General features: G+C 47.3%; 1 protein-coding gene across 1 annotated transcript in view; it reads right to left on the reverse strand.

Moving 5' to 3' along the window:
- The window catches only part of KRT222 (keratin 222), a 119,622-nt gene that overhangs the window by 20,182 nt on the left and 85,833 nt on the right, over window positions 1-13,607 (reverse strand). Inside the window, exon 6 of the mRNA XM_075350163.1 lies at window positions 1,577-1,747. Within this exon, the coding sequence (XP_075206278.1) occupies window positions 1,577-1,747 (171 nt within the window). The remainder of the gene's footprint in view (window positions 1-1,576; window positions 1,748-13,607) is intronic.

Below are 13,607 nucleotides of genomic sequence, written 5' to 3' on the forward strand. Positions count from 1 at the left end.
AGACGCCTTCAGAGTTAATTGCAGGCCTTAGAGTCCCTTGTCCAATTACTTTTGGTCCCTTGAAAAAGAGGAGGCTATGCATTACAGATCTATGATTCCTAAACCCTTTCTCCGATTTGGATGTGAAAACTCTCATATTGCAGCTGGGAGTGTGCACTTTCAGCCCATATTATATATATAATTGTATTTCTGAACATGTTTTTGTAAACAGCTAAAATAACAAAACTTGTGTCACTGTCCAAATATTTCTGGCCCTGACTGTATGCTCATAATAACTAAATAGAATAATAGGAGCATATGATTTATAAACTTTATCAAAAGCTGTAAACTTATGGTTTTGATTACGGTAGTTATTACTTGTATGAATATATGATACAATAAACCATACTTTCTGCTCAATATTAAGTGATAGAATGAAATAAAAAACAATATTAATGCCACATGTTGGTTTCGGCAGTGTAGGCCACAAACAGGAAAGGACCCTTGTGTAGGTGCAGTATATCGGCCCTTACAGTCCACTAGTTCTATGATGCTGCTGTCGGGATGGTGGTGGACCCCTTACCTATTGGGCACCTGTGTGACTTCACCACTTGCACTAATCATATGTCCAACCCTGGGTTATGGTTCTCCACAACAATCACGGTTTCTCATGTGGCCCTAATCTATTCTAGAGGATTCTGAGTTTATAAGAACCTTTAAGCATTACATGAAGAGCACAATCTTTTTGGTATGCTTAATTTCCCCGAAGATGGCCCTATGGGGTAATTGGACAACTTTCTGCCAGGTTCCCTTACAAATTATAGCTGGTCTCTGACAGCAAGACAACCTATTAACATATTATCATCGGGAGGCCCTTCTAACCAAAATTGACAAACCATTGTCAAAATAGTGTCTGCCTAATACATGTGACAACGGCGTGGGAAACTGGCATTGACATAGTAAACACAGAGACTATAAATTGATTTCTTCTTTCAGACTCCCGATCAATGATTACAATCAATCCATGATTTTTACTGACATTTCCCTTTGGAGGCCTTTAAAAGACAAAGTGAACTTAGCAAATTTTAGTGGGAACCATTTCTTCACTGATCGTTAAAATCACGCAAAGGGTTAAGAAAATCGGTTTCAATACAGTTAGATGTCAGGAGCAGCTCTACATAGATGAATATAGACTATAGGATACAAGGAAGGGCCAATAGTATGGCAGCCCATACAATATACCTTAGGATATATTATTATGTAGAAGTTTGAGGTCATGTTTTTCAATGGCTTCTCCCCTATTCACATCAACATCAGAGTATCAAGGCCTTACGTTAATATGATGGGTAATTGTATTGATCATGATATATTGCAAAGCATTATGGGTGCTACATGCACATACATACCCACACATGCATATATATACGGTATGTATATAGGAATTTATCTGCAGTGCTACAGGCACTCCCTCCCCAGCATCCCCTGCATTAAGGAATCACAGGACCAGGAGAGGCTGAGTCAGTCTCACAATGACTCTGCATCCCTGTCCTGGAAAGTGCCTCCTCGCTGCTTGCCTTGTCTAATGCAGTTACGGTACCTGGATCCTGGCTGGAAGGTCGTCGGCGATGTGACTTCTGCTGATGAGAGCCTCATAGTGGGTTCTGATCTCATTGAGGAGCTGGGACAGCTCCATCCTGCTCCCATCCTCCACCGTAGCAAACTGAATATCATCGATGGGATGTTTTAACTGCTGCACAGCCTGGACTTTCTGCAGTGGGAGAGAGGGAAGACAGGGAGAGGGAGGGAAGGAGACATGGAGAAAGTCATCGATGAATGAAACGCCATTCTCAGCTCCAATGGCTGCTCATGGAAGTGTAACATTGAAAAAAAAAATCTATCTAGAATAGAAAAATCACTAGCACATACATTGCCTTGAAAAAGTATTCATATCCTGTAAACTTTCTAAATATTTTAAAAATATAAATCCTAAAATTGTGATGTGCATTTGTATTCAGCCCCCCCTGAGTCAATGTAGGACCACCTTTTGCTGCAATTACTGTTGTAAGTCTTTTGTGGTATGTCTCTACCAGCTTTGCACATCTAGAGGCTGACTCTGATTTTTTTGCCCATTTTTCTTTGCAAAATAGCTCTGGCTCAGTGAGATTGGATGGAGACGTCTGTGAACAGCAATTTTCATGTCTTGTCACAGATTCTCAATGGGATTTATAGGGAACCTGTCACCATATTTGGCGACTATAAGCTGAGGCCACCACCAGTGAGCTCTTATATACAGCATTCTAGAATACTGTATATAAGACCCCAGACTGCACTGTATAACGTAAAATAGATCTTTGTTATACTACCCAAGGGGCGGTCCGTCCTCCTTCTGAGGCCCGTGTGCATGCCGCATCCTACGTTATCCACACAAGTCGGCATTGCGGTCATGCGCAAGCGCACTTTGATTAGAGCAGATCAAAGTATTGTAGTGCGCATGCATGGGCGGTCTTTATCCTTTCCTTGCGCCGGCGTATTACAGTACTTTGGTCTGCCCTGAGCAGGGCAGATCAAAGTGTGTCTGCAAAGGACCGAAATGCCAGCTTGTGTGGATGATGTAGGATGCGTCATGTACACGGGCCTCAGAAAGATTTTTACGATATACTGCGCGGCCTGGGCTCTTATATATAGCATTCTGGAATTCTTAATATAAGAGCTCACTGGTGGTGGCCACAGCTTGTAATCACCAAATCTAGTGACATTTTCCCTTTATGTCTGGATTTGGACTGGGCCATTCACACACATGAATATACCATTCCATCGTCACTCTGGCAGTATGTTTAGGGACATTGTCCTGATGAAAGGTGAACCTATGGCTCACTCTCAAGTTTGCTATAGCCTCTAACAGGTTTTCCTCCAGGATTGCCCTGTATTTCGCTCAATCCATCTTCCTTTCAAGTCTGACCACCTTCCTGTCCCTGCTGAAGAAAAGCATCCTCACAGCATGATGCTGCCACCACCATGTTTGACAGTGGGGATGCTGTTTTCACGGTGATTTGCAGTGTTTGTTTTCCACAAAACACAGTGTTTTGCATTTAGCCCAAAAAGTTCTACTTTGGTCTCATTTGACTAGAGCAACTGCTAACTGTGTCACCTACATGGCATGTGGAAGAAGGTGTTCTTGTCAGATAATGCCATATTTGAGGAAAGTGTACCTTGTTTTCCCACCATCTCCACTCCTCTCCCCTTCTTTGATTGACTGTAGCTGGGAGGGTGCACCTAAATATTTGTCCACACCATGATGCACCAAGTGCTTGTACTTGGTTTGTATAGTCATTCTATGTTGACAGAGTCCCTTTAAAGCTACCTCTCACAATGCTGTAAACTAGTGGCGAAACTACCGCGGTCGCAGGGGTCACCATTGCATCCGGGCCCAGCAGGTTAGGGGCCCGGCGGCCACCCTGCAGTCAGCAGCCAGCTTCTTTCTGTGAGAGAGGACCTGTGCTGATCTGTCACAGACTACGCGGTCGCTATATGACCCGGTGCCGCCGCTGACTCTGGGCCCCCCTGCCCGGTGTCAATGGTGGCGGCACCAGGCCCATCTTCCCCGTGATCGCGCACACCAATGATAAAGCTTGGAGCGACCTGTGCCGCTCCATGCATCATCATTCTCCCACTATGCCTGCACGGTGACGTCACTCCTGTGTGATTGCTGTGCTGAGCCATGCAGAGCACAGAGTGCAAGACGGGAGGACGGTGACCAGAGCAGTAGGGGAACGAGGAGAGATGAGAATGGAGCAGCGGTGGAAGGAGGAGAGAGGTGAGTGCTTTTTTTTATTTTTAAATCAGTGACTACACGGTGGCCAGAAGCCTGGTGGGGGCTGCGTTATACACATGGAGGCCTGGTGGGGGCTGCATTCTACACATGGAGGCTTGGTGGGGGCTGCATTATACACATGGAAGCCTGGTGGGGGCTGCATTATACAAAGTGAAGGACACCTTATACATGGACTATAGGGGTGCATTATACATGGAGTATGGGGCTGCATTATAATACATATAGGACTAAGGGGGCTACATTATAATATATGGAGGACTATGGAGGCTTCCTTATACATGGACTATCGGGGTGCATTATAAAACATTGAGGACTATGTGGTGCAGTATAATGTATGGAGTATTATGGGGTGAATTATAATACATGGAAAACTATGGGAAAAGCATCATAATGCATAGAGGACTATGGGGTGCATTCTATTATATGAAGAGATATGTGGGACCCTTTATACTATATGGAAGGCTATGTGGGGGCCATTATAGTATTTGGAGAACTATATACGAGGGGGTGACAAAGATACAAGCATGGGATGGGAAACGTTTCTGAGGCTCTTTCCCTCAGCACCCATCTTTCCCATGCTCTGCTATATATCTTCTCTCAGCACCCAGCTTTCCCATGCTCTGATATGGGAACGCTGGGTGCTGAGGGAAATATGTATAGCAGAGTATGGGGAACCTGCGTGCCGAGGACAAGATGGATATCAGAACATAGGAAAGCTGGGTGCTGATAGAGGGATTTTAGATCATGGGAAACCTGGGTGCTGTGGGTAAAAGACAAGTGTCAGCGTCATTATCCCATACCCCAAGTGTCGGTGTACGTGGAGAAGTGGGGGCCAGGTCCAAACTTTGCACCGGGGTCCATCAAACTCTAGTTACGACACTGCGATAAGCAGTGACTGTAGCTGCACTGGCATGGCTATATGATTGAAAACCGGCAGCTCCTGGGAAAAATAAAGTTAATTGTAACATTAATAACTTGCAGATTAACACATTACAGTATTTGAAGGTTAATAGCATTTGAGGACATGACAGGTTCCCTTGTCCCTTGACAATTAGGTTTTCCTATTGAAGCCATAGGGGTTTATTTAAGTTTAATTTATGCATATTTTAATGTAGAAAAAACGGATTTTTGTGTACTCACAGTAAAATCGTTTTCTCTTAGCCATCATTGGGGGACACAGGACCATGGGTGTTATGCTGCCTATCCATAGGAGGACACTAAGTAGATGCAAAAGCATAGCTCCTCCTCTGTAGTATACACCCCCTGGCCGGGCCAGGCAAGCTCAGTTTTAGTACACAAGCAATTAGAGGGAGAAAACTCCACAACACCATACTATAGGGTGAGGGGTGGGTCCAAGAAATATTGGATCCCCACCCCAGACACCAACTCAATGTATTACACAATTAAAGAGAACAAGAGTTTTTAAAGGTGCAAAAAATACATAAGTTTATTATAGACACACAGTGAGGATGAACATCCAAGACATCATAAAAACATATAGATAAAATATACAGTCCACGGACAGACCCAATGAATAGTAAATGCACAAACAACCTCAATCGTGTTGGTTCAATATCGTGTAATCATACACTACGGGTCACAGTAAAAAATGCATGCAGAAAATTACGTATCAAGTATACCATATTAAGTGCACAGAAAAGCTACTGTAGCGAAAAATAGCATTTGGCACAGAAACACATGCAATGTTGCAAATGAGGGACAGGGTTACGTATCAAACACATATCATATGGGTTTCTATAGGGCAACATAACCTGAAGTCAAGTTAAGGCCAAACTCATAGTGTATAGGAACACATTACCCCCGGTCCTAAAAAAAGGACCCCTGCATAGATCAAGTGTGGACAACGATCCTTGAACCATATACTTAGAATAGTAGAGTGGTTGGAAGAGGGGGGTCCGTGGAAAAGGAGCCTCAGAAGAGCCAGCCTACGTACGTTTCGATTAGGTTAATCTTCGTCAGGGAAGAGGCCTCTTCCCTGACGAAGATTAACCTAATCGAAACGTACGTAGGCTGGCTCTTCTGAGGCTCCTTTTCCACGGACCCCCCTCTTCCAACCACTCTACTATTCTAAGTATATGGTTCAAGGATCGTTGTCCACACTTGATCTATGCAGGGGTCCTTTTTTTAGGACCGGGGGTAATGTGTTCCTATACACTATGAGTTTGGCCTTAACTTGACTTCAGGTTATGTTGCCCTATAGAAACCCATATGATATGTGTTTGATACGTAACCCTGTCCCTCATTTGCAACATTGCATGTGTTTCTGTGCCAAATGCTATTTTTCGCTACAGTAGCTTTTCTGTGCACTTAATATGGTATACTTGATACGTAATTTTCTGCATGCATTTTTTACTGTGACCCGTAGTGTATGATTACACGATATTGAACCAACACGATTGAGGTTGTTTGTGCATTTACTATTCATTGGGTCTGTCCGTGGACTGTATATTTTATCTATATGTTTTTATGATGTCTTGGATGTTCATCCTCACTGTGTGTCTATAATAAACTTATGTATTTTTTGCACCTTTAAAAACTCTTGTTCTCTTTAATTGTTTAGTACACAAGCAGTAGGAGAAAAAAACAGTAAAAACTTCTCAACAGAGGAACATGAGAAAAAAAGAGTCATAATCAAATAATGTACTGAGAGAACCAAGGCCCAACAGGGCAACAGGGTGGGTGCTGTGTCCCCCAATGATGGCTAAGAGAAAACGATTTTACGGTGAGTACACAAAAATCCGTTTTTCTCTGACGCCTCATTGGGGGACACAGGACCATGGGACGTCCTAAAGCAGTCCATGGGTGGGAAACATAAAAGAAGACAACACAACCCAAGGACTAGGAACCAGCCCCGGACAGCCTGGAGCGCCTAATGAGAGAGCTGCTCTACTGCCGTTTACAGAATTTTCCTACCCAGATTTGCCTCAGCTGAAGCCTGGGTATGGACTCTGTAATCCTTTGAAAATGTATGTAGGCTAGACCAGGTCGCAGCCTTACACACCTGTTCCACTGAAGCCTGATGCCGAATGGCCCACGAAGCGCCAACTGCTCGCATGGAATGAGCCCGCAGCCCACTAGGAATGGGCTTGAGTTGCAAGCGGTAGACTTCCTGGATCGCAGAGCGAATCCAACGAGCCAGCGTCGCCTTTGAAGCTGCCTGTCCCTTCTTAGGCCCCTCAGGAATGACGAACAAAGAGTCCGTTTTCCTAAATGGGCTGTCCAGGATATGTAATATCTGAGAGCTCTGACGAGGTCTAACGAATGCAGAGACCTTTCCACCCTATGAACTGGGTGTGGACAAAAGGAAGGCAGGACAATGTCCTCGTTCAAATGAAACGGGGTAAGAACCTTTGGAAGGAAATTCGGGAGAGGGCGCAGAACCACCTTGACCTGGTGAAAGATCAGAAAAGGCTCGCGGCAAGAGAGTGCTGCCAGCTCCAAAACCCGTCTGATGGACGTAATTGCCACTAAGAATGTTACCTTGCAGGACAGAAGAGCAAGGGAGGATTCCTTGAGAGGTTCAAAGGGAGACCTCTGGAGACTGTCCAGAACGAGGTTGAGGTCCCATGGTTCCAGCGGCCGTTTGTACGGGGGAACTAGATGGGAAATGCCCTGGAGGAAGGTCTTGACTTGCGGTTTTTGAGCCAGGCGGCATTGGTAGAAGATTGAGAGCGCTGAGACCTGCCCTTTAAGGGAACTGAGAGCCAACTCCGCTTGCAAGCCAGACTCTAGAAAATCGAGAATTCTGGGGATGGCCAGAGGCATAGGCTGGACGTTAGTTTCCCTGCACCATGAAAGGAAGATTTTCCACGTACAGTGGTAAATGCGGGCTGAAGCAGGCTTTCGGGCGCTGATCATGGTGGCAATAACCGCGGGGGAGAATTATAATGAGGGAATTAAGCTGGATCCTTTCGATCTGGCGCTACAATACGAGTGGTACCTTTCTGATGCCCTGGATGTCAATGTCTCCAGAATTTCAGCGGTCCGACGATACCCTGTTAATATTTACAACAGATACTTGGACTCATTTCCATTCATGGGCATCGAAGGAGTGATCAAACCAGTAATAGGAGGAGATTGCAGAGGAAAACTCCTGAATATAGAATCCTTCGGGATCTTCAGGCTTGGTATTGGGATACCGCACGGTCTGAACACCCGACAGGATTTAATTCTGCAACTTTCTTAAGCAACCCACCAAAAACAAAAATAATAAAGATAATTCATAAACAATCAGGTTTAATAAAATTTTCCATGCACTATATATTCTTCTTTCTCAATGTCATGATAACATTAAAATTATTTTGTAAAGAATATAAAATATATACTTCATTACTATAAATGACTAAATGTCCTTTTAATATACAAAAAACTATGTGGAATAAAAGTAAACTTGTTAAAGGGTTACTTTTTATCTACGCAAGTTTCATATACAATGCCTGAGTATGTATTGAATGCCATCTATGGCTAGTGATTCATTGAAAGGAAATTACCTCTTGTCAAATCCATTATATATGTTACATCATGAGTATGCTACCTGCGAGATTTGCATGGCTTTTGCTGGATATGTCGATTGCCAGTGCATATAACACCATGATTGTTCCACAGTTTTTTTGTGAATGTCCATCGCAAATTTTCTGGACTTATTTAAATTTATTGGAATCGGCTAAGCCATTGACTGAATCATGAGAGCAGGGGCATTAATTATGGATTCAAGCAGGATTTTCGGATCTGGTGCTACAATATCGCACAGTCTGAATGTCCAGCAGGTTCCTTTCTTACAATAAGTTGAAATAAAAAACAAAAAATAAAAAATTCCTCACTTCTTTTTCTAATGCTTCATTACAATTTCCTTAAATGAAGCACATATATATATGCATACATGCATACTCACTTTTTGTTTTTAATTTAAATCCTCTGTCAACTATAACTTCTGATCTGTTTTGTATTTATATTTTTCCATTTACATGTCAATGTATATGTTGTTCTTCATATTGCGGTTTTCCACCCACATGTTTTTACCCCAGTCACATATGTTTATATGTTTATATTGCACCGGGACTTGCACCTGTTTTAATTTTAATTAAGCACTCAGCTTTGCCGTATAATGTGAGCCTCCTATATATGCTATCAGTTTTGGGGTAATCCACATGCCATGAATAAGACGCTCTGGTCGAAACGCGTTGGTTTACACGCCTAATACTTGTGCCTCTGTGCTTACTGGACTACATTTTGTTTTTACTCGTCGAAATAAAAGCAAGTTTTAATCTACTACTCTCCTTGATGCTGGATATCTGCCTTTTTCCAAATAACCGCGGGGGAGAATCCCGCTCTTGTTAATATCCAGGTCTCAATGGCCATGCCGTCAGCTTCAGGGCTCTGGAGTTCTGATGGAAATGGGCCCTTGGGTCAGCAAGTCTGGGATGTCTGGAAGGTGCCACGGTGCATCTGTGAGCATTTGTACTAATTTGGGGTACCAGGCACGCCTGGGCCAGTCCGGTGCTATCAGTATCACCGGGACTCCCTCTGCCTTGATCTTCCTGATTACCCGCGGCAGCAGGGGTAGAGGTGGAAATATGTAAGGCAGGCGGAAGTGGTGCCAGGAGCAGACTAGAGCATCCGCACCGATAGACTGCGGGTCGCGTGACCTGGCTATGAACGCGGGTACTTTTGCGTTCAACCTTGAGGCCATTAGGTCCACGTCTGGTGTGCCCCAGCGAGTGCAGATGTGTAGAAACACATCTGGGTGGAGGGACCATTCTCCGGCAGCCAGGCCTTGGCGACTCAGAAAGTCTGCTGCCCAGTTCTCTACCCCCGGTATGTGTACCGCTGATATCACTGATCCCATCGATTCGGCCCAGCTGAGGATCTTGTGGGCCTCGAGATAAGCCGCTTTGCTGCGGGTGCCCCCCTGCCGATTGATATAGGCTACAGCTGTCGCATTGTCCGATTGGACTCGAATCTGACGACCCGCTAGCAGAGGGCTGAACGCTCTGAGCGAGAGGATGATCGCGCGGAGTTCCAGGATGTTGATGGGGAGGAAAGACTCCTTGAGTCCAACGTCCTTGAGCAGTGTGGTGCAGGTACACTGCTCCCCAGCCTAGGAGGCTGGCGTCCGTGGTCAGGACCAGCCAGTTCACTGGGAGAAAAGATCTCCCCTTCGATAGGGATGAGGACCGAAGGTGAAGATGTCTGTCCAGGGAGAAGGGGCTCTTGTCCCAGGCCGCTAGAAGGGCTAGCTGCAGTGGGCGGAGGTGCAGTTGAGCTAAGGGTACTGCTTCCATAGCCGCCACCATCCTGCCGAGCACTTTCATGCTGAATCGAATGGAGCGAGACGGAGGACGTAGAAGGCAGCGTACCGCTCGTTGAAGAGCGAACGCCTTGTCCTGAGGGAGAAGGATCAAGCCCCAACGGGTGTCCAGGGACATGCCCAGGAAGGTGATGGATCGTGATGGGATCGGGGATGATTTGTCCAGATTCACTAGCCAGCCTAAGCGGGATAGGGTGTCCACAGTGATTTGTACGCTGGTTGAGCAGTCGCGGAAGGAGGGGGCCTTGATGAGGAGGTCATCCAAGTAAGGGAGAACGACTACTCCCCTGGCGTGAAGGACGCTCATGGCGCATGGCGGCCGCCATGACTTTGGTGAAGACCCTTGGTGCGGTGGCAAGGCCGAAGGGTAGAGCTACGAATTGAAAGTGTGAGTCCTGAATTGCGAAGCGTAGGAACTTTTGGTGATCTGGGGCGATGGGTATGTGCAGGTACGCGTCCTTGATGACTATGGAGGCGAGGAATTCCCCTTCGACCATGGATGCAATAATGGACCTTAGGGACTCCATTCTGAATCTCCGTACATGCACATGTTTGTTTAGGTGTTTGAGGTCCAGGATGGGTCGAACTGACCCATCCTTTTTGGGGACCACAAAGAGGTTGGAATAAAACCCCCCGAACTTCTCGTCGTCTGGGACAGGTATTATCACTCCTGCTGTTTGGAGCGAGTGGATTGCTGAGAAAAAAGCTTTGCGTCATTTTCGAGTCTTTGGGGGGTTTAAGAGAAAGAACCGACTCGGGGGTCGGGTCCGAAATTCTATGTGGTAACCGGAAGACACAAGGTCTCGCACCCATTTCTCGTCTGAGGCAGCAGCCCAGATGTGTTGAAAGAGCTGCAGTCCACCTCCTACAATGAGTGCGTCTTCCGGGGCGCCGAAGGAGTCATGAGGGGGGAAAACGTCGTGGCCGAGTCTCCCTAGTCCTGGACTGTTTCGGTCTAGGCTGCCATGACGAAGTGGGTTTCAGGGAGGGCTGAGAAGGTCGGTCCCTGCGTAGTCCGCGGCTGGTGGCGGGGACAGCACGGGATGTCGACCAACCAAATGAGTTCCGAAAGGAGCGGAACGAGGACTGTAGACGTCTGGTGAAGGACGTCCTGGGCTTCAGCTGGGGAAGGGAGGTACTCTTTCCTCCCGTGGCTTCAGAAATGAGCTTGTCCAGACGTTCGCCAAACAATCGGTCTGGAAAAAAAAAGGAAGGCCCGTGAGAGACTTCTTGGAGGCAGAGTCCGCTCGCCATTGTCGGAGCCAGAGAGCTCTCCGGATGGCTATGGTATTTGAGGCGGAAAACGCTGCGCAGGTAGCAGCGTCCATGGAGGCCTGGATGAGGTACTCCGCCGCAGCGGCAATTTGAGCTGTTACCTCTGTGAAGGTCTGAGTGAACTGGGATTCCTCAAGCGAAGTGTTAAGGGATTCTGCCCAGACCGAGATCGCCTTTGCGACCCACACAGAGGCAAAGGAGGGTGAGAGGGAGGAACCTGCAGCCTCAAAAGCAGAGCGGGCGAGGTGCTCCACCTGTCTGTCTGTCGGGTCCTTAATGGAAGAACCATCGGGTAAAGACAGGAGTGTCTTTGTGGTAAGGCGGGAGACCGGGGGGTCGACCGAGGGCGGATCGGCCCAGCCCTTAGGAACAGGTGAGTCAAAAGGGTACCGAGACTCCATGAGTTTTCGGTTACCGAAGTGTCTGTCAGGCTTCTCCCTTTGCTTTGTGAGGATATCCTGAAACTCTGGGTGATCAGCAAAAACCTTTTGGGGTTTCCTTGCCCTCTTAAAGGTGACCGCATGGTCAGTGGTAGTGGATGGGGGATCCTCCACATGCAGAGTTTGGTTGATTGCTGCTATAGTGGAGTCTATTGCAGTTTGATCATCTGGGGGTGATGAAACCAAGGAATCATCCTGGTACAAACAGCATTCTCCCTCCTCCAGCTCTTCAGAAGCCGTGGAACGTGTGGGAGAGCCTGCCCTGTGTGCTCCGGAGGGAGAGCCCGCTGGAGACACCCGCCGTGTGCCCTTTTCCTGATCCCTGCAACCGGTGAAGCATGTGCCCGGATTACCTCAGAAGGATCCTCCATAGGGATATCCTCAGGCTGCGTTCCGTCCAGGGACACAGAAGGGTGTGGAGGACGACATTGCATAGTCAGAACCAGGTTCTGTGACAGTTTTTCCATGGATTGGGACAGAAACTGTGCCCATTCCGGTGGGCTAGAGGCCCTAGGCTCTGGGCTGCCGGTTGCGGCGGTGGTGGTAGGGAGGTCTTGGGGGGTTATAGGGGCACAATACTCACAGAGAGAAGATGTGTGTTTACGTGGTAGCTCAACGTGGCAGGCAGTGCAGGCTGAATAATAGACTATGTGAGCCTTAGCACTCTTGGTGCCTTTTGAATTCTGCATGTTCCTAATAGGAGTATGCCAGGAGGGGGAGCAATGCTCAGCAGAGCTACAATTGGTAGCAAGCACCTCACCAGAATCAGCCGATGACCCTGTCCTCAGGAAGGATTAAGCTCTATGAAGATCTCGCACGCTTCCCTGGGGGGCGGGGCTTATCGCGGCCACGGGGGCGGGGCTTAGCGCTAAAAGAGCGGGAAGATGAGTCAGTGTGCCCCCCTGCTGTGGGTAGTAAAGAAAAAATAGCGGGAAGGGAGCTTCTGAGTTTTCCTCCCTCTATCTACAGTCAGCACACAGCTTGTGTGGTGGTTATCAGCCGGCTTTTGCTGGAGCAAATAAACAGAGCAGATAATAAACAGCCCTGGGTCCTCCCCCTGCCACAGGGAAGTTATCTGCAAGACTTTCTGCAAACAGCATAACTTCCCCCCCAGCCAGCAAGCTAGAGAAAGTTAACACTGTGTGTGCAGGATCCTTGCTCCTTGCACATAAATACTGTAAATGGCCTGGGAGCCTTCTGCAGCGTCCTTTCTCCCTTTGTCTGGGAAACCAGTCAGGGGGGATCTCACCTGCTTTCCAGGCAGTGAAAATAGCAGAACCAGCTTGCTGTGTCGTTGTCATATTCAACTCACAGCCTGCAGAGAGGGGCTGAGGAATCAGTGCCATCTTCATCTCAGAGCCTGCGGAGAGGGGCTGAGGAATCAGTGCCATCTTCATCTCAGAGCCTGCGGAGAGGGGCTGAGGAATCAGTGCCATCTTCATCTCAGAGCCTGCGGAGAGGGGCTGAGGAATTGGGCTATAGGGCACAGGCCTCTACCCTGGGCTTTGGAAAATCGGTGTCTGTGGAACCCGTTGTCCAGCCCAGGATCCAGCGTCGCGGGAGGGGGTGCGTGTAGGCAACGCTTCACGTTCCCGCCCGTTGATGGTAGTGGGAGATCGGTCCCAAAAGGAAACCGTCGCCCTCAAAAAATAACAAACCTTGAAAGGAAGTGCCTCCTACAGACACTAAGCTAAAACTGGGCTTGCCTGGCCCGGCCAGGGGGTGTATACTGCAGAGGAGGAGCTATGCTTTT

The sequence above is a fragment of the Anomaloglossus baeobatrachus genome, chromosome 5 (genome assembly GCF_048569485.1).
Source record: "Anomaloglossus baeobatrachus isolate aAnoBae1 chromosome 5, aAnoBae1.hap1, whole genome shotgun sequence".
NCBI classification, from domain to species: domain Eukaryota; kingdom Metazoa; phylum Chordata; class Amphibia; order Anura; family Aromobatidae; genus Anomaloglossus; species Anomaloglossus baeobatrachus.